General features: G+C 50.7%; 1 protein-coding gene across 1 annotated transcript in view; it reads left to right on the forward strand.

Annotated features, from left to right (window-relative positions):
* Positions 1-19,636, forward strand: part of NCOR2 (nuclear receptor corepressor 2) — a 177,727-nt gene that overhangs the window by 76,078 nt on the left and 82,013 nt on the right. The window contains exons 8-11 of the mRNA XM_054392833.1: positions 8,387-8,453; positions 14,070-14,257; positions 15,522-15,618; positions 18,047-18,225. Of these exons, the coding sequence (XP_054248808.1) occupies positions 8,387-8,453; positions 14,070-14,257; positions 15,522-15,618; positions 18,047-18,225 (531 nt within the window). The remainder of the gene's footprint in view (positions 1-8,386; positions 8,454-14,069; positions 14,258-15,521; positions 15,619-18,046; positions 18,226-19,636) is intronic.

A 19,636-nucleotide genomic window follows, 5' to 3' on the forward strand; every position in this document is an offset into this window, starting at 1 on the left:
TCTTTTTATTAGTGCCTGTAGACATTTTCCTCATTAGAAATTCACCTAGCAGCTCCCTGCTCATCCCATTCAAGGTTTCTCATCTCTTTTATTCTCTGTTGGCATGCACTAGGGCAGAGGTATTACCTTGTGATGAATTACTGAATTATGGAGACACTGCAACCTTCTACTGCTTTCTCTTGCCAGTGAGAAGCCAAGTACTGATTTTGGATGGACTGTCTTTTGCAACACTTGGGCTTGCAATGTCAGCTTGGCTTCAAGGAAAGGCAAAGACATAAGGCAGGTGCCTGACTGATGGCCAGAAGTGCTTCTGCACTTGCACTTCATAGATTCAGACTACCAGGCTGGAAAGGACCTCAAGGATGACCTGGTCTGACCTTTCTTGGCAAAAGCACAGTCTAGACAAGATGACCCAGCACCTCCTGTCCATTGTATCCATTACCCATCATCTTTTCAGTGTGACTCCTTGTCAAAAGTGTGTCTCTGTCTTCTTTGTAGTCACTCTTTAAATACTGGAACGTGGTGATAAGGTTTCTCTTAAGACTTCTTTTCTTAAGGCTTAACAAACCAATTTCCCTCAACCTTTCCTCACATGGCAGCTTCCCAGTCCATGAATCATATTTGTCGTCCTTCTCTGGATCCTTTCCAGCCTCTCCACCTTCTCTTTTTTGTATAGCAGGAACTAAAACTGAACACAATACTCTAGATGTGGCCTGACAAGTGCTAGGTGAGGTAATGACTTCTTTATCTCTGCTGGTGATCCCCTTGTTGACTCATTTTGATTCTAAGCTTGTAGCTGCTAAAGGGAAAGGGCAAGAATTCCCCATTTGGTGTGAAGAACCCTGGTTGTGGATGTAACTGCTGCTTGAGCAAGTCACTTGAGCACTTGGGGTTGAGGCCCCATCCCTGGAGGTGTTTAAGGCCAGGCTGGATGAGGCTCTGGCCAGCCTGATCTAGCGTGAGGTGTCCCTGCCCATGGCAGGGGGGTTGGAACTAGATGATCCTTGTGGTCCCTTCCAACCCTGGCTGGTTCTATGATCTCAGTGGGAAAATCTTCCCAATATGTCCACCCCTGAACAGGCTGTGATGGGGGTCTGGCCAGGACAAACTCTGATAACCAGGCACCTGTGTTTGCCAAGGCATCTTCTCCTTGGGTCACAAGCATCTTGGTGGCCTCAGTGTGTAAATTAACAGTGCAATCTTTTTCATGGATTTTAGTGATGACTTTGGATCTTTAAAGCTCAGTGCATTTTGAACCTGCAGAGGATGTGATCTGAGAAGCAGGGAGACCTCCAGGTGCCTTCTTTCTCCCAAGAGCTGCTTCTGAGCACAAACACAGCCTGACTGCATATCCAGAGTTAACAAACCTCTGCCACTCCATTCTCAGGGGCACTGATGGTGCTGGGGGTTTAGTCTGTCCCAGTGCTCAAGGGCTCTGGAGTCAATTAACTAAAGATCTGCTTTACTTTTCTTCCTCAGAAAATGTTTCTGGACATTGCAAGGGAAGTGCTTCCAACAGCTGGCTTTCCAGGAATGTGCCCTGCGTTGGGGTCAATAGTTTACTGTGTATTCCCAGCTGGAGCTCTGTGCTGTGGCCGTTTCAGAGCGAGGACATGAATGAATGTGATGACCCATGAGCAGCATGACCTGATCCCTGCCTTCTGTGCAGAGCAATAGGGAGTTGGTGACTGCCCAGAGCTGTGACTTGGGATCCTGGCCCCAGGAGTGAGCATACCTGTGGGGAAACTACAAGAAGGACATTGAACGTGTCCAAAGAAGGGCAGTGAAGCTGGAGGAGTGGAGGAGCTGGAGGAGTGGTTAGGGGAACAGGGGTTGATTAGCCTGGAGAAAAGGAGGCTGAGGGAAGACCTTATTGCTCTCTACAACTCCCTGGAAGGAGGTGGGGGTTGGTTTGTTCAACCAAGAAACAAGTGATAGGACAAGAGGAAATGGCTTCAGGTAGCACCAAGGGAAGTTTAGGTTGGATATTAGGAATAATTAGTTTATTGAAAGGGTTATTGGGCATTGGAACAGCTTGCCCAGGGCAGTGGTGGACTCCCCATCCCTGGAAGTATGTAAGAGTCATGTAGATGTAATGCTTAGGGATGTGGTTTAGTCAAGGACTTGTTAGGTTAATGATTGGACTCGATGATGTTAAAGGTCTGTTCCAATCTAGACATTCAGTGATTCTGTACCATCTCAGTTGCTGGCTTCACCTTGGAGCATTCTTGCTGTGTTCCTCAGCATTCACTGGCAGCGTTTTGTTTGGCTGGAGGTGCTGGGAGGCTCCAGCCCTCACCTATGTGCTTGGTCTCGCTGTACAATGGCTTTGCCAGCTGCTCCCTGCCTCCTTCCCATGGCTCTTTGCAGACCTGAGCCTTGCTTTGTTTGCTGTGGCTGCTTGATGAAAGACGTTCCTGTGTAATTAAATACCCCTGATTAGTTTTAATCAAACAGCAAACTTCCCTTCATCTCATCTTGCACCGGCGGAAGGTGTCTGTGGGCAGGCTCGGCCAGGTGTGCTGCAGTGCATTGGCTCTTTGTGTCCCTGGGATCTTATCCTGGGGCTTTGGGGGTGGCCACACGTGTGTACACACCAGCACCGACACGCAGGCGCGCACCGCAGCCTCCGGGGGGACCGTCGCCAAGTTGCTCGCGTGGAGCTGAGCCAAGTAACTCAAAAGTCACAGTTACAGGTTCCCTCCTTCACTGGCTCCATTGTGAAAGCCACAGAACAACAACCACCTTGTGCCAAGCCAGTTCAGGTGGATGCGGCTGCTCCTGCAGGGCTCTCTTTGCTTTGCTCAGGGCAGGAGGTGTGTTTCACTTGGGGGTTTGGAGCCTGGCTCTGAGAATCGTGCTCAGGTGTGGGGCTCACCAGCTAGGTTAATGGGACTGTGGGATGAGGATGACTTCTGCAAGGAAGAAAAGCTCTTGCAGAGTCACACCCGGAATTATGAATAGTATTTGAATCCTGCTGGTGGCAGGTGACAGTCAAACACTGAGTTTGAGTTTGGTTTATCATGTTTGGTCTCTGTTTCCTCCTCCTTCCTGCTAGTGCTTGTGGGGAACTGGTGGGCACTGGTGGGGCTTCCCCAGGCTCTGCACCTGCCCCGTTTCAGTCTTGGTACTCAAGGTACTGGGGCTCTCGGTGCACTCAACCTTGGCCCTAAAGCAGAGGACTTGTTGCTCCTGAGAGCCTCTGCCACCCTGAACTACAAACAAATGGGCCTCTGGTATGGGAAAAGCTTGAATCACCCACAACAGTGTGCTTCAGCAGTAGGCTCAGCTTGCCGTTGGCCCTCGTGGATGATGGAAGGACGTCATTACTAGGTTAATTCACCAGCAATAAAGACAGAAATCCTTGAGATATTTGCAGAGCAGTTGAGAGGAGTAAAAGCTCTGGGGTCCCAGCACGAGGCTGCAATTCTCTAAGCGTGGCTGAGAGCCCCTATTCTGGGGACTGTGTGGAGGTGACTCTGTGCCTGGGGTTTGCAAGAGCTCACAAGGTCATTATCTTTCTGGAGAAGGCTGTGGTGATTGTGTGACCCATTCTGACTGTCTCCCCCCTCCCTCCAGCGGAACAGAGAAGGTACAGGTAAAGCTTCTCTGATGATCAAAGTGCTGGAATAGCTTTTGGTATGGAGAAGGCAACTGGATGTGTTGGGTTTGCCTTGAAGAAGAGCTGCCTTCGGAGGGAAGTAGGCTGAGGCCACACTGCAGTAGGCAAGTGGGAAATGCATATTGACCATGTGCTGGGGAATGCTATGTGGAGCTGAAAGCCCACCATTGAGGTCTTTCCCCAAAGGTACCCGAGGGAGCTGTGGAGCACACAGCCACTGGAAGGGCAGAAATGCAGATGGTCTCCAGCAGTGATTAGATGAATTGTTGACCACAAGGATGGGGAGATGCCATCTGGCAGCCCCCAAATGCCAGCTCAACAGAAGCTAGGCAGGCTCAGTCAGTCCATCCCAGCCTGCCTCTGCCCACAGCCAAGGTCAAGGACAGGCCAGGGAACTCTCTTGTGCTCACCACCCAGCATATGGTGTATGATGAGCCAGCCCAGCAATACTTAAAACTGTCCACAAGAGTCACTGTTGCTTTATCTAAGGAGGCTGTGTTCCTTCTGCCCATGAGCTGCCTGATTTCTGTGGTGTTTGGACTTGGATGGTCTTAGAGGTCTTTTCCAACCTTAATGGATCTGTGATTCTGAGTCTTCACAGGGGCTTGGGTCTCCATCCCTGACGCTGCTCTTGTGCCCCAGCAGACCACAGACAATGGAGCTGCAGAGATTTGTGAGAACGGTGAAGGAAAGTTGGCACGTTGCAGGAGCAAGCTTCCTGGTGTGCTGCTCCAGGCTGGTGCTTTCTGTGCAGGGCTCCCAGCAGACAGCCCTCACCTTCCTTCCCAGGCTCTGCTGCAATGGTTGTGCCTGGCTCCGTGATGTGCCCAGGGAGCACAGCATGTGCTTCAGAGACGCATGGCCCGAATTAACCTCGCTGCAAATCGTTTCTAAGTAACAGCAGAACACGTAGCAAGATAAACTGTGAAGCCTATTTATATTTACCAAGATTGTATTAACCTTTAAAAGGTTGACCTTATGAAAAAAAAAAACCAAAACAAACACCACCAACCAAAAAAAAAACCCCAAAGCTGAAGTGACAAAAACATTTAAATGGGCATGAGGAGGTTTATTGTTGTTTTTAATCCTTTCACTCTGATTGCTTCAGCCTTGGCAATGGTAAACATAGAGCAGCTTTCAAGGCATTCCTGATTTTTGTAGCTGCTGAGCCATTAAATCTTTGCCTGTATTAGCACTTTCAAGGTCAGCCATGATGCAAAACTCAAGGCGACCCATCAGCTGCGTAAGTGCTGCTAATTCTCATCATTTACTCTCCTGATGATTTGTGCAGTAGATCCAGCAGCAGCGTGTCAAAGCCCCACTTCGTGCCTGAATGTCACCCAGGCTGGTACGGGGAGGGAAGGGGTTGATTGAGCTACACTGGCCCCATGGGACAATCCCTGACCCCTTGCTGGGGGCCACCCCACATACAATCATCATCAGCATCACCCCAGCAGCTTCCCGGTGGTAGTTTCCATCAGAAATGGATTTAGGCTTGAGGAGGGGAGATTTAGACTGGGTATAAGAAAGAAGCTCTTTACAGCAAGGGTGATGAGGCACTTGAACAGGGTGCCCAGGGAGGTTGTGGATATCCCTTCCCTAGAGATGTTCAAGGCCAGATTGGAAGAAGCCTTGAGCAACCTGGTCTAGAGGAAAGTGTCCTTGCGCAGGGAAGGGCATTGGAACTAGATGGTCTTTAAGGTCCCTTCCAACCCACACCATTCTGTGAATCTATGAAACAAACAAACAAGAGGGGTGTGTCTGTCCTAGTTTTGAGCCATGAGCTTCCCAGGGCAAAGGGACAGGAAAGATATTTTACCCCTTCCCAAGGAGTAAAATAAAAATGCTCCACACTGGATTGGAAGTTGAAAGGGAAATTCTATTGACAAATATATACAAAAGGCATTCAGGTAAAAGGAATACATTCACAAATTAGGCTCAGTTCTTTCCCTGGGCATACCAGGACAAAACCTTCCAGAGCCTTCCAAAAACCTCCCCCCCCTCAGCCTCAGCAGGCCCAAGAGCAGCCAAGCTGCCCCCCCCCAAGCCCTTACACCCAGGCCTCCTGCAGGCTTCCACAGGGCCACTGGTGCAGCTAGCTGGAAATAAGCTGCCAGCCGAGGCCAGGAGCAAACCTCTCCCCCACAAACCATAAAGATAAGGCACGTGCGTGTCCCAGGATGGAGAGAAGAGTGAGAGATTTGGCTGTACACTCCTTTAAATAGAGAAATACAGGAAAACGGAACAGAGCAACAGATTACAATATCCTGGGATGAGCTGCCTGTCCCCCTGGGACACTCTAACTTCTGGAGGACTTTTCTTTGTGGTTATACCAATTAACTCTTGATCTCCCTTAACCTACAACGTTGTCTTTTGGGCACAGTCTGCCATCAGAATGTGCCCATGCAGTGAGGTTTAGCTCAGCCTGTTGCCTGTCACCCTCTTTGAGGCTCCTTAGTAGATGTACTACACAGAATCAAAAGCTGGTGGTGGAGTGTGATCCAGCTGGGAGAAGCCTTGGCAGGAATGTTTGCTAATCCACCTAATGAGGCTGTCTCTGTAGTGCAACCCAGAACTGCAGCAGGTCCTTTGTAAACATCCCATAGGAAAAGAGCAAAGGCAGAAAGTGCCCCACACATGGATTTGTTAGATGTTTCCCTCCCCAGTGATCAATCCCAATTTGATTTCTGAAACAGAATCAAAGGATGTGGCTTGACATTGAAGTCCTCGCTCAGAAAACCTTTGTGGATCCAAGCATCTGTTCTGCAGGAGCCTCTAGCTCCATCGCTTGGATGTGCCTTCTGCCAAGGCTGGGACTGCCTCGAATTGGGAATGCATGGCAATTTGGGGCTGTGTGGTTTGAGCTGGGGATGCTGGAGTCTGTTCCCAGCCAGTAGCTGGTGTTTTCTGCTCATAGGAGGAGTTCCAATGCTGCTTGCTAGTTGCTGCTTTGGAAATCGAAGTCTATTTTTGCACCAAAGTGTTCAGGGCGAAGTCAAAGGGAATGAAGATGTTGTGTAGTGTTTGGGGACTCCACCTGTATCCCATACCTCTCATAACTAATTAAGATGGGAAAACAGAAGGTTACAAAAGCCAAATGGTACTTTCAGGACTCAGAATCAAGCTTGGTGTGTATTCTCCTTGGTGAATCAAAGAGGCAGTAAGCTGAGTGTGGCAGTGGGGGCTGGAAAAGAAGCGATCCCTGTCCCAAATCCTGCTGCCTTTCCTCTAGCCACTATTCCTGATCTTGGAGGTACTGATGGTTGAAGAGCAAGGAATTGGTAACTGTTGGACGTCACTATTCCAATGTTGCACTCAGGCACTGCTCTGGGTCCCCACATGCACGGAGAGGCTGATATCCCCTGGCACACTGCTGGAGCAGAGAGGCAGCCTTGGCCAAGGGCTGGAAGGATCTGGACTCCCCAGGGCAGCACTAATTGTTGGCTCACTGTCATGCCCCAGATGTGCCCATCCATGGTTTTAGTCATATAGTGAGAAGGGGATTGGGAAGTGAGAAATTTGGATATTTTCTGGGATACTCTCCATCCCTACGTGAAGCAAGGACTGCCTCTAATCCTTTCTCCAAGTTACCTGGACCCTCTGGCCCATCCCAAACATATCTTTTGCTTTTAGGGATTTATGGGGAGCAGAGGGTGGGTTTTCCCTCTCCACTAGTCAGGGACAAGGCAGGGAGGGGGATGAGGAAGTGGTGACGGTGTCTTTTCATTCTGCTAAGTCCTGCAGACTGTTGAACTCCTGCTCAGTAATTACACACTGCAGCTCTGCCTTTAATCAGGATAAAGGACTTTAGGAAACTCCTTTGCCCCTGGTCTCTACCTTTTACCTAGACATTTCATTGCTGTGAATATCGGTAACAGGAACAATGGCAGGAGCTCAGCCCTTGGGTCCATACAGGCTCTAGGAGTTTGCTCTAGGAGTTTGTGCAGCCTTTTCAGCTCTGTACTGCTTTGCTGCTGCTTCTCTTGCAGCAGTTATTTCATGCTGGCTTTAGAAAGTAGAAGAAACAACCCAGGAGGTGTTTGGGCAGATGCTGGGTTGGTTGAGGTGGCAGTGGATAATTTCTCCCTTGAACTCTCAATTCTGTGAGTGGTTACACTTTCCTGGCTGGTTTCTTTGCAGCTTTGTTAGGCATGACTCCAAGCAAGCAAGAGGTTACGAGATAAGTGCTGCAAGCCCTGCTGCAATCCTGCCTCCTTATCAGCACCTTGGAGCCTGGGTGTGAATAACCCCTTGGGAGCACGTTGTGTGTGCTCACGGCTCCCTTGGTGCCAGCCCTGGGGACCAGGGTGCTCAAGGTGGCCTCTTTTCATGGGGCTTGGCATGAGCCCCTCAATTCTTGGGACTTCATTAGGTTTTTATAGATCAAAATGTAAAAATAATCAAGAAACAGCCTGGTCCATTGGTAAATGCAGAGCTGAGCATCTCTCTGCCTGTGGTCGGTGCTGAGCACACAGGAGGGGTTTGCAGAACTGGGAGTTGCTGAGTTTAGTTCTCAACCTCAGCCCTGGTTTTACCACCAGATGAGGGTGAATTTCTTTGTGTCAGAGGGTTCGTTGGTCTCTCAAAGCTGGTACGAGGTCCCCAGATAACTGTGTTTGCTGCTTTGAAGTTGATGCAATTCCGAGTTAAGGTGGAAACTGCACTGAGAATTGCTTTGGGAGTGGGGAGAGCCAAGCTTTGGATTTTAGCCACCTTGTTAATCAGATATCATCATCTTTTAAACTTTTTTTTTTTCCTTTACAGAAACCAGGCAATGCGGAAGAAGTTAATTTTGTACTTTAAGAGGAGAAATCATGCTCGCAAACAGTGGGTAAGTGATTCCCTTGTACCTTACTTTAGATGTATAAAGCAGTGTGATTAGTTATGTGAGAAGGACAAGGAAATACGCCAGCAGAGAGGTGCTGGTGCTCAGTACTTTGCCTGTTGCCTTGCTGTGGCATCTCTTATTCTTAAAATAACTTGGATGAAAAGGGGAGGTCCCTGAATCCTGCTGCAGGCAGCACCTCCCTCTGCAAGCATCCCCTGTGGAGCAAACTGGAGGGGCTGGCTTAATCGCAGCAGAGCCCTTCATTGATCTCAGAGAGTCTACTCACAGCGTAAATGTCTTTTTTGTGAGTAATTGAACCCGAAGAGAGGTGTGAAACAATCTGACTCTGCTTCCCAGAAATGGTCTGAAGACTCATCTGACTTTCCAGCTGACCACAGAGCAATGTTCTAGGAATTTGTGGTTTAAAATACAAGTTGAGCTCTGCACCAATTCATTTCTAGGCAGCACTGCCTGGGAGATAGTTCAAGTGTCCTTGAAGGAGATGGTTAGTTACAGGGGAAGGGTGGGCTTTATGAGAATTCTAAGGTGTTTACCTCCTATCCCTAATAAAGACAGGAGAAAGTTCAGGTGGGATTTACAGAATTCAGATGTTTTGGACACTGACAGTTGCCTGCCATAGTTGTCAGTGGGAGCTGGGAGGCAAAACCAGCCCAAAAGGGGAAATGTTAGAAGCAAGCAGTGGCCCCACTGGGAAGGTGGATTTTGTGATATCTTTCTCTGAAGGGTAATTGAGCTCCTGGGACAAAGCATTGTTTGATGTTGAAGGTCTAATCCCAGTTCCTGACTCGGTGTCTCTGTTCTGGGGCAGGGTCAGGTGCTGGTGTCAGTGTCGTAAGTTACAAACAGTGCAGGTTTTCGGAGCGTCTTTGGTGCTGGTTGTGAACAGAAGTGCTTCAACTGGGAGTAACTGCTGGGAAAATCCAAAAGAGTCAGCCCTGGGAAGTTGTTTGAAGGCTCTGCTTTTAACAGCAATTTCAAATACAGACATTTCTGGGCCAGCAATCGACTTATTTTCTTACTTACAATGAATAAAGGCATGGCCCTTTGCTTTCCTCTGCTTCAGTTTCCCCACTATTTTGTAATCTTCCAAAAGCCATAGGTCCTACACTCCAGAGGGATGCTTGTGTCCCATCACTTGTTTGTGTTTAGTCTTTTCCATGATAAAACTTTTTCCAGGTTTCTAACAAGGGGCTTGCAGGGCTTCCACCTTCATCTTGATGTGCTGTGGCAGCTGGGTGCTGGTTGGGGCACCTTGCTCACCACAGCTGAGGACTTCTGCACTTGTGGGAAGCAGATCAATGTTCCCTTCCTCAAAAGAGGGATTGCAAAGCTTGGTGTGGTTTTATTGGAACCAGCAGGGAACTTCCCAGGAACTGCTTTCTGGTGGAAGCAGGCGGTTACTGCACTAAACCTAGAGCGAAGCAGCTCTGTGGTGGATATTGAGGAGCTGGGGGAAAAGGTTTAACTGGGCTGCAAGAGCACAGTTCCTAAAAATACAGCTTGCGGTGAAGTCGCCTGTCATGCAAAGTAGGTGAATTTCTGCCAGCCGGTTTATTCAGTGTCCTTGAAAGGGGATTTTTCAGTTTAGGGAAGCATTTTGCCTGCTCTACAAAATGGGCAACATACGGTTGCTGAATTTGCAAAGTGAATGCATTTGCTGATTCTGTTTGCAAAATGGGTATGCTTAGCTATTTTTCTGCCTGTTTTGTGGCAGACACTATTTTTAGCAAAGCAAGCCCATCTACATGCCAGCGTTTCTTTCTGACTCTTTTACTTTCTGGGGTATTGTCACTGCCCAGGGCTAGCTGGAGCAGGGTCAGAGCTCAGTCCCTGCTGGGGTCCAGCCCTGGGAGTCCCACAGCAGAGGGTTTGCAGGGTTTCTTCCTGTCAGCGTGGCAGATGATGTTTAATTGCCATCAGAGGGGTGATGCTGCAGAGAGAGAAGGGGAAAGGGAACCATGCCTGGCTGTAAGACCTTTATCTCCATCAGCCAGGGAAAGAAAATGGTGGGGCTTGCATAGGAATTGGACTCATTCCTCCTGTCACCTTCGCTCTTCCCCTCCCCTCCAAAGAGCTGCTCCATTCCCCGGAGCTGTGAGAGCGTGGGCTGTAGGAGGGCTGGGGCTTGGCACAGCCTCCAAAGTGCCTTCAGCTGCTACGGCGGCGTTACTATTCATCCGTTTTTAGATACGCATGTCAGGTCCGATTTGGCTCACCGGCACTCCTCTGATTGAGAGGCTGATGGGCTGCTGAGCCCAGCCGGGAAGGGGAGCAGAGGAAGCGCCGATGCTAAAAGCCAGCACAGATGGTTGCTCAGGAATGGACATGCTTGCTTAGGGCTGCTCAGAGGATGCTCGAAGAAGGAATAGACACTTCTGCTCCTGAAGTGCCTGACCGAGAGCTTCTCCTGGTGATGGTGCTGTGAAGATCTGGGGAATGCACAGCGCTCTCAGGTGCCTGTAATCTTGGCTTTTGAAGGATGGCAGAAGATTGCAGGGAGCATGTATCCCAGCTGGGCCATAAAGTGCTTGACAGGGGTGCTGCTCTTGTTGTAGTGGGGTTTGAAGCTTGTGAGGCAGGAAGGATCTCTTTGCTCCGTGGTGGGAAGGGGCTTTAAGAAAGCAGATGCCACTCAGAAGAGCTCAGCTGTGCTCTGGAGGGCTGAGTTGTGTGAGTGGGAGCTTTGGTACTGCACGCCCTGCTGCCAGGCTGTGAGCTGCTGGGGAAATCAGCAGTGTGACATTGATGTTGCTTTTTCCATGTGCAAATGCCACTTCCTTAAAAGAGGAATTATGGATCAAGCTTTCATGGAGTTGTCTCAAAGAGTGGAGGAAAAGGAGGAGAAAAATGCACAGCCAGCTGGGAAACAGCCCATTGGCAGTGCCAGTGGCTGTGCAGGGTGGTGGCAATGCAGGACCCAGTGCTGGCTCATTTTCACAAGGAATGACAAACCTTCCAAAGCCTTGAAGTTTCTCACCAGACTGAGCCCTCGTGCTGGGCTGTTCCCTGGCCACGCCGCAGGCTGGCACACAGCACAGGGCACCGGCTGCCTCCTGGCGCTGAGGCTCGATAAACTCTGCAGGGTATTTTTAGCCTCTTCCCAAGTGCGATGCTCTGGAAGCAGGAGGATGTAGCAGGTTTGCTGGCAGCTCCCCTTCAGGAGTCTGATGGTGCCACCTCAGGAGGAGTAAAGCTGCAGTGGCTGTAGTGACTCTGAGCTCCCACGATCCGTTGGCATTATCTGTAGCTCCTTGCCTGCAGTGTGAGATTCCCCTCGGTAGCTTTTAGAGCATTTTTATTTTTATTCTTGTTCCTCACTTTCCTCTTCTGGCGTATCCTTTAACTCCTGCTGAAACTCAAGCATGCTTATCTCCCATGCGTCTGTGCGGGGCAGGAATGCCTCTGGCTCTGGGCGTGCAAATAGGAATTGATTTATTTGATGGGGGGAGTGTTAGTCTGCATCAGCCGCAGGGTTTGAGTTGCTTTGTCTGCCCCATGGTATTGTTGAGGTGCCTCCAAAAAGCCATGGGGATCATAGGATGTAGTGTTGTCCTTGGCTTGTTGTCAGGTCTGAGACAGCTGGATCAAGCCCACACGCCAAGATTGGGTTGATGCAGGTGCCTGGCACCAGTGACAGACCATGGGGCTGCTGGTGCTTGGGGTCCAGAGCACAACTGACCCTCCAGGCTCAGGGTGACCCAGACGCCTCCTAACTGGGAAGTGGGCAGGTTTTTTCTCTCGTCATTTTTATTTGGTGGCTGAGAGAAAGCCAGATGAGAGCAGAGTCTGTCTGGGAGATCTGCAGCCTTGGACTGCGCTCCAGTTGTGGGACAGAGATGAATTTATTTCTGTGAAGTCTGGATTCCCCCCTGCCATGGTGCTGAGCACAGTGCTGAGCTGCCAGTGCTGGCTCAAGGGGGCGGGAGGTGGCCTGGGGTTTGACATTGAGTTTTGCAGAGCAATATCTGCTTTTGCTTCCTGCTTTGGGGCCTAGAAGGCACTTGTTCCACTCACAATGAAACCTTGAAACCCGCTCTGGTGGCCCAGCTGCTTTCTCGTGAGGCTGGGCAACATCACTGCTGTCACTGCTGCAGCCATCAGGGGCTGTGGCTGAGCATCTCCTTGATGTGGACCTCGCCTATCCATGGGCATCCTCCCCCAACAAGAGAGAGGCTGGAATAGGGAGGAGCAATTGGAGGGTGGGCTATGTGTGGTTCAAATGATATTTCAATGTTGTGGTTACTGTGCTGGTCCCATCAATACCAAGGAAAAAGGTGGTGCTGGACATGTGTGAGTGGCTGGATGGGTGCGCCGTGAAGATGGCTCCCAGGAGACACAGCATGGAAACCTCTGGAAGCACCCCTTTTTGACACAGCCTGGGCTTGCTGTCAGTGGAGATGCACTCGTCTTGCTCCTGGGACAAAAAGGGAGGAGCAGCAGCCAACAAAGTGCTTTTGCTTTCCAGGATGGTGGAGGACCTGGTGGCATCATGGCATGGCTGGGTCACCACACCACACAGCCTCAGATGGGGGCTGGGTGCCCCACTCTTGCATTTGGGGAGCCAGGTCCATGTGTGGAGCTGCCAGTCCCATCAGCATTCCCACCCCAGTATGGATGGGAAGAGGTGCCTGGATGGAGGGTGCCTTGGCAAGGCTCTCCCCAGTACAGCGAGCAGGCAGCACCAAAGTTATAGCTCTGCTCACGTGACAGGGACCCTTCCCAAGGCCACAGTTCAGTCCCTTCTTTTTAGGTGGCCTTAGGCAGGTGACTTGCTCTCCCCTGTTTGTGGCCAGCCCTGTTGGAGCAGGGGATGCATCCCGAGCTCTGGGGCTTTGGTGGCTGAATTAAGCATCTGAGGTGCTGAAGGATGCTCAGACAGAAGGCATGGTGGATGTGCAAAGCCATGCTGAGTCAGAGTTCTGGTTTCACCAAAGCTCATAGAATCACAGGCTTATTTTGATTAGAGGAGACCTTTAAGATCATCATGTCCAACCATTAACCCAGCACTGCTGGGTTAACCATGTCCCTCAACACCACATCTACATGGCTTTTAAATGCCTCCAGGGATGAGGACTCTACCACTTCCCTGTGCAGTCTGTTCCAGGGTGTGACAACCCTTTCAGGGAAGAAATTTTTCCTAATGTCCACTGGTGCAGCTTGAAGCTGTTTCTTCTTGTCCTATTGCTTGTTACCTGGGAGAAGAGACCAACTCCCACCTCGCTACAACCTCCTTTCAGGTGCCTGTAAAGTGTGAGAAGGTCTCACCTGAGCCTTCTTTTCTCCAAGCTGAACAACCCCAGTTCCCTCAGCTGCTCCTCATAAGACTTGTGTGCTAGACCCTTCACCAGCTTCATTGCCCTTCTTTGGACACAATGTTGAGTCTGGAAGGAAAAAGCCTGAGGGTACTTGGCAGCGTGTTTTGAGAACTCACCCTTGGGTTGGTCCCAGCCCCTGGAGCATGTCCGTGTCCTAATGAACTGTATTGCTGTAAGCATTGTGACTCACGCTCAGCCTGAGCAGCTATCAAGGGGCAGGCCTGGAGGAGCTGCCTGTCCCAGGTATGTCTCCTGAGCTCCCTCTCTCCCTCTGCCCTTTCAGGAACAGAAGTTTTGCCAGCGCTATGACCAGCTGATGGAGGCCTGGGAAAAAAAAGTGGAGCGCATCGAAAATAACCCCCGACGGCGTGCCAAGGAGAGTAAAGTGCGGGAATACTATGAGAAGCAATTCCCAGAGATCCGGAAGCAGCGGGAACTGCAAGAGCGCATGCAGAGGTTAGAGGAGAAGCGGTAGGAAGGGGCTGAGCTGGTATCAGACAGCCTTTCTCTTTTCTGTGGGCATTGGTGTGGGATCGGGTTGTGGGAGGAGTGGGCCGGAATGGCTTTTAGTCCCTTTTCTTCCCTTCTGGTCAAAGGCAGAACCCAGCAGACAACAGCTTTGCTGATTTTGCTCCAGGATGGCTCAGCACAGAGCCAGGAGAGAAGGAAAGATGTCAGGAACAAGGTTGCCCATCTCCCTTCTGTTGCTGATCTCCCAGAGCAGAGGAAGGAACAGCTCCCTTGTGCTGGCTTCCTGACTGGGTCATCACTAATGGCTGCCTTACTGGTGGGTCCACTCCAGGTGTACAAGAGGTGCAGGCAGATTTGATTGTGTGATTTCATATGCATGCATGCTTTGATCAGAGCATGGGTAGGAAGAAGAAAGGTCTGCAGAGGTTTTAGGAATTACCACAGATGGTATGGAAGGAGCAAAGCATGTCACTGAATGGCATCTCCTCTATCTGTCCCATGCCTTGACTATTTTTCATTCCTCGTTGTAAGTGCGATTGAGGTCATGTTGTTTCCTGCCAGGAGAAGACACTGTTTCATGGTCTCCGCCCTTCTTGCTGAAAACTCCCCGTCCTTCCCATCTTAGCCATGGGATCTTCCTAGGGGACACTTGATGTGTGCAGAACCCAAATCCTTGTGCCCTTTTAGCAGCTCAGTGGGTCCAAACTTCATAATCAGGGCTTTATTTTATCTTAGATAGAAGGGGAGAAATGGTATTGAGAAATGTTTGAAGTTTTTATGTGCTTAATAAGAAAAAATTTCCTTCCTTGGGACACATGGCTGCTGTTGTTCGGTGATACTGGAAGGGAGGGAAGATGGCAGTGGTTGGGTTTGGTTTAAAAGTTCCTGCAGTGTGTGCAGACCAGATGCACAGTGCTGGTGCTGACACCTTTATGGTATTGCAGCAGTGTGATGAACAGGAGTAAATAACATAGGAGGGAGAGTGTAGCTGGGTATGGAACGTCCTCTTGTAGCAGTCCAGGAGGTGGCTGCTGGCACAGGTAAGGAAAGTAGTTTGAGGATCTCAACCTGTGACATGGAGGAGGAGGATATTGTCTGGATAGAAGGAAGCACTGTCAGAGCTTCAGTGGGGTGGGGTGGCTTGGTTCAAGTGTTTTGGATATGACCATTATGGAGGTCAACAAGGAGGGCAACAGAGGCAGTGAGTTGTCAGGACTGTGGTTTACAAAACAGAGTGTCTGAGTGTTCCACTGCCCTCTCCCAGCAGGGTAGGACAGAGGGGCAGCGGTGGGCTCTCCATGTCAGCCGCACGCAGCGAGCACGAGGTGTCAGAAATCATCGATGGGCTCTCAGAGCAAGAGGTGAGATTGAGTTGTCTTTCCTGCTCCTTTTCACTCCTCATTCTGCTCTTCTATAAGGAAGCCAGGACACCCCACCACCAGATTCCATGGTGAAATCCAATACCAAATCCCACTAACTTGAGGCCACGCTGAGGCTGGGGAGGTTGCCATGATGCCTCATACACGTTCTGGGCAGGATCCCAAGTGAAGTATTCATCTAACACTCAGCAGCTTTCCGGCTGCCCGAGAGGTGTAACAGAGCTGTGCAGTGGTTCTCAGGATCAAAACATGGAGCAAGTCAGCCAAGGAGCTGGTGGCCAGTGGGTAGGGTTTAGCAGCATTCAACTGCCTCTCGGAGAGCAGAGCTGCAACACCAGCGTGCTGCTCATCCTGTGTAGCACCCCACAAACACCTCCTAGTTGTTGGTTTAAGCTGGAAGGAGAGGTGGGGAGGGAAAGGAGCTGGCACCCTGGCTGTGGGTGGAGGGTTTTTTCTGTTTGGTTTTGTTTTGAATGGGTTGTGTGGCTTGACACAGGGGAATCCTATGGAATGGCTTGTACATAAGCCAGTTGGCCCACGTCTTCTGGGAGTGCTCCCATTCATCTTGAAACATCCCCGTGACCTTGGCTTCATTTGGATCTGGTTTCACAAGGGTTCCACTCTCTTGGCATGGAGGCGATCAGCAGTGAATGGATCACGTTTGGGAGGGGAGAGCAGCCATTGCCCAGCAATAGCTGAGATGTTTGCTGCCTCTGCACTGCAGCTCGGTCCCTGCCCAGGGTCCTAGGCAGTTTGCTGTCAGCCAGTTGAGGTGATGACCCAGAGGACACAGGTCTCAGAAGCACAGGGATATTTCACAGCTCTGTAGAGGCCGTGGCCAAGAGGAGTGTTGGATGATTGCCTCTGACCTCTTGCACAGTCTGCTGCTAAACTCCACCCCAACAGCCTTCTGCTGAGCCCCAAGACACTGCTTTGCTTGTCTCAGAGGAGACCATGAGAGCTTACAGCCCTTCCATGGGCTTGAAAGGAGCAGGGAGGTGTGAGCACAGCAGCATGCCAGCTGTCCCCCCAAGCGCATTGCTGAAGAGGAGGGAGAGCTGGCTGCCTGACAGTGGGCTGCATCCACAGCACTCAGCACCCCCAGAGACTGCCAGGCAAAGGGAGAGGTCCTGTGCTCTTGGCTGCAGGCAGAGCCCCTGCCAGCTGCCTCCCAGTCTGCCAGGGTTCTGCACAGGGGCTCTCTCCTTTGGACTGGGGTGGTCTGTCGTTGTCCAGATCGATGCTCTGGCTTCGAGTTGTCCCTGACCTCCCACCGTGAGAGGACACCCCCAGGGCATCTGAAGCACAAACAGGAGACATCCTAGTGTGGATGAGAGACGTGATGAAATGAGTTGCAATGTCTGTGTCTGTGCAGAGGGCTCTGCTTTAGGAAGAGGATGGGGGTCTGCTCAGTTGCAGCAGGGAAGCAGTGGTGCTGGGGAGGCCTGAGCTGACAGCTTGCTGGAAGAACTGGACATTTCTGTTCTCCAAGGAACCAGCATCTAGCTGGAAATCAAAATAACAACACTTGAGATGTGGCCGTCTTGGGTCCAGGTTGGGATTTATGTCTGACTGGTGCCATCCAAGGTGACAGGGAGGACTTGGAGTGACAGTGCTAATAGGAAACAAAACAGGGTGGCTGGAGCATCCCTTTGTCCCCACAGGGTGTGTGTGTGCTGGGGACCACCATCAAGCTCAGCTGAATGGGCAGACCTGGCATTCTGGCAGGGGACAGCACAAATGAGGCATTGCATTGGCCACTCTGTTGCAAATACTTTAGGAAACCAGTGTGCCCAGTCAGTCCTGTCCTGGCATGCAGCTGGGACTCTGGACGTACTTTGTGCTTGAATAGGATGGAGTAAAGACGTCAGGCGATGTCCCAGGGTGTTGCTGGGGAAGGGAGGGAAGGAAGGAATGACACCCCCGTTAGGGTGACATTTGAAACCTCCTGGAACAATAATTAGGCTTACTGTGGAAGGGAACCACGACCTGTCCCTCTGCCCACCCTTTCAGAAAGCTTTGCAGGGCTCACTTGCTTCCCTTGCAGTGGGGGTTGGGAGACTGAACCACCACGTGGCTGTGGGTTTGATGGCTAGGAAGAGGTTTGCGTCTCTGTGCCACCGCTGCTTTGACTTGCCTCTTGCCATGATCAGGAGCTGTTTTGCTTCAAGTCAGACATTTCCACACAGTATCCTAGAGCCTTTTATTTCCAAATGAAAGATTGCTTCCTGGCTGACAGCGATAGCCTCTTTCAGCGTTTGATTTACAGTTGCTGTAGCAATAAAGCTGCCTAGTGCTTGCTTTTGAATCCTCCTGTTCCTCTGTCTGTGCTTTCCTCTCGAACATCTGTCTCTGGCGGTCCCCATGGGCCCCTGGTGCTGACCAGCTGTTCTCTCTGCCTTCCCCAAAGAACCTGGAGAAGCAGATGCGCCAGCTCGCCGTCATCCCGCCCATGCTCTATGACGCTGACCAGCAGCGCATTAAATTCATCAACATGAACGGCCTCATGGACGACCCCATGAAGGTCTACAAGGACCGGCAGGTGATGAACATGTGGAGCGAACAGGAGAAGGAGACCTTCCGTGAAAAGTGAGTGCAGCCCACACACCTCTTTCTGCATAGCCTTTGGGAAGTGTGAGACAGGATCTGGGAGCTCTGGCTGGGGTGCTGGAACATTGAGACATGAATTCCCCAAGGGCTTGTCTTGCCCGCTCCAGGGACACTGCCCAGGATGATATGTCACCTTCACCCTGGCATCAGGGTGATGCACCTACACAGAAGCCTCAGGCCTTTCTGTATGGTTGGTATGTTCATGCCCATGTGCTTCAGCTCTGCCCGCTCCCGTGTGGACATGCAGGAAGCTGCTGCTCACCACAGGACAAGAACTAGGAAGTTCTCCTGCTTCTCCATCCCTGCTGTATCAGCCAGTTTAAGGATAAAGTCAGTGAAGCTGAATGGTCCATTGGCTGTTAGGTTTTTGGATTTACATGGCTGTTCTTTGGGCACTGTGTGTCCAGAGGGATTCTTGGGGCTGTCAACATCCAACCCCCCTCCATGCAGAATCCCTCCGGCTGCAGCATCCAGCCGGTGCTCATTCCTCAGCGCTCCCTTCAGCTCTTGACAGGATTTGCTGTTTCCATGGATGCATTCCTGCATCAGACACATGCAAGCTCTGGCTCTGGTGCTTTCTCCTGTTTGCAAGCAGTGCTTGAGAACAGCCTCACGTTATTAACTGAGATCACTTGGGGAGTTGCTGATCCCTTCCCTGAATACCACCATGCTATAAGTCCCAGATCAGTCTTTCATCCAGACTCTTCCTTATCTCATAGCCCAGTGGGGCCTGGCTATGTTTGTGTGGAGAACCAGGGCATCTGTGGTGCCCACAGTGTACTGTGTATGCCTGTAAAAACAGAGATGGGGATCAGCTTCCAGCCAGAAGAATTCTACTGGAGCTCACTGCTGTTGAGGGACACGGAGGTATGTGGGTGTGCCAGGGCCACCTCATCCCTTGTAGAAGCACTACCTTAGCCTGGCCTCTGGACAATCATGGGATGGCTCCATGGATTACCAGCCATGCTGGAAGCCTGTCCATGTCTGGTATCCCTCCTGCTGTCCCTGCTTGTGTTGACTTCTGTTTGCAGCTGAAATAACTAATTGCCAAGACAGACCAAAAAAAGAACAAAAGAAGCAAACCATCTCCAAGCCTTTGGTAGGGAAGAATCCTCCTTGCTAATTAGCCTTCAAGTGTGACACTCCAAACAGCCAGGCTTGCCTGCAAATGACGCACAGGCTAATTACTTGGTCGTTAATGGTGGGGCTGTGCCTGGCTAATGGGGCTGGAAGAACCCACACCCAGTCCTTGCATCCTGCTGTGCATGGTGGTTTCTGTGTCATTGCCATGGGTGTTGCAGAGCTCAAGGCAAAAATACAGCAGGATTTCAGGTCTCTCACAAAGCTCATTTCAGGAGGTTGGTACTTGGAAACTGTAAGGAGGGCCAAG

This window comes from Indicator indicator, chromosome 26 (assembly GCF_027791375.1).
Source record: "Indicator indicator isolate 239-I01 chromosome 26, UM_Iind_1.1, whole genome shotgun sequence".
Taxonomy (NCBI): Eukaryota; Metazoa; Chordata; class Aves; order Piciformes; family Indicatoridae; genus Indicator; species Indicator indicator.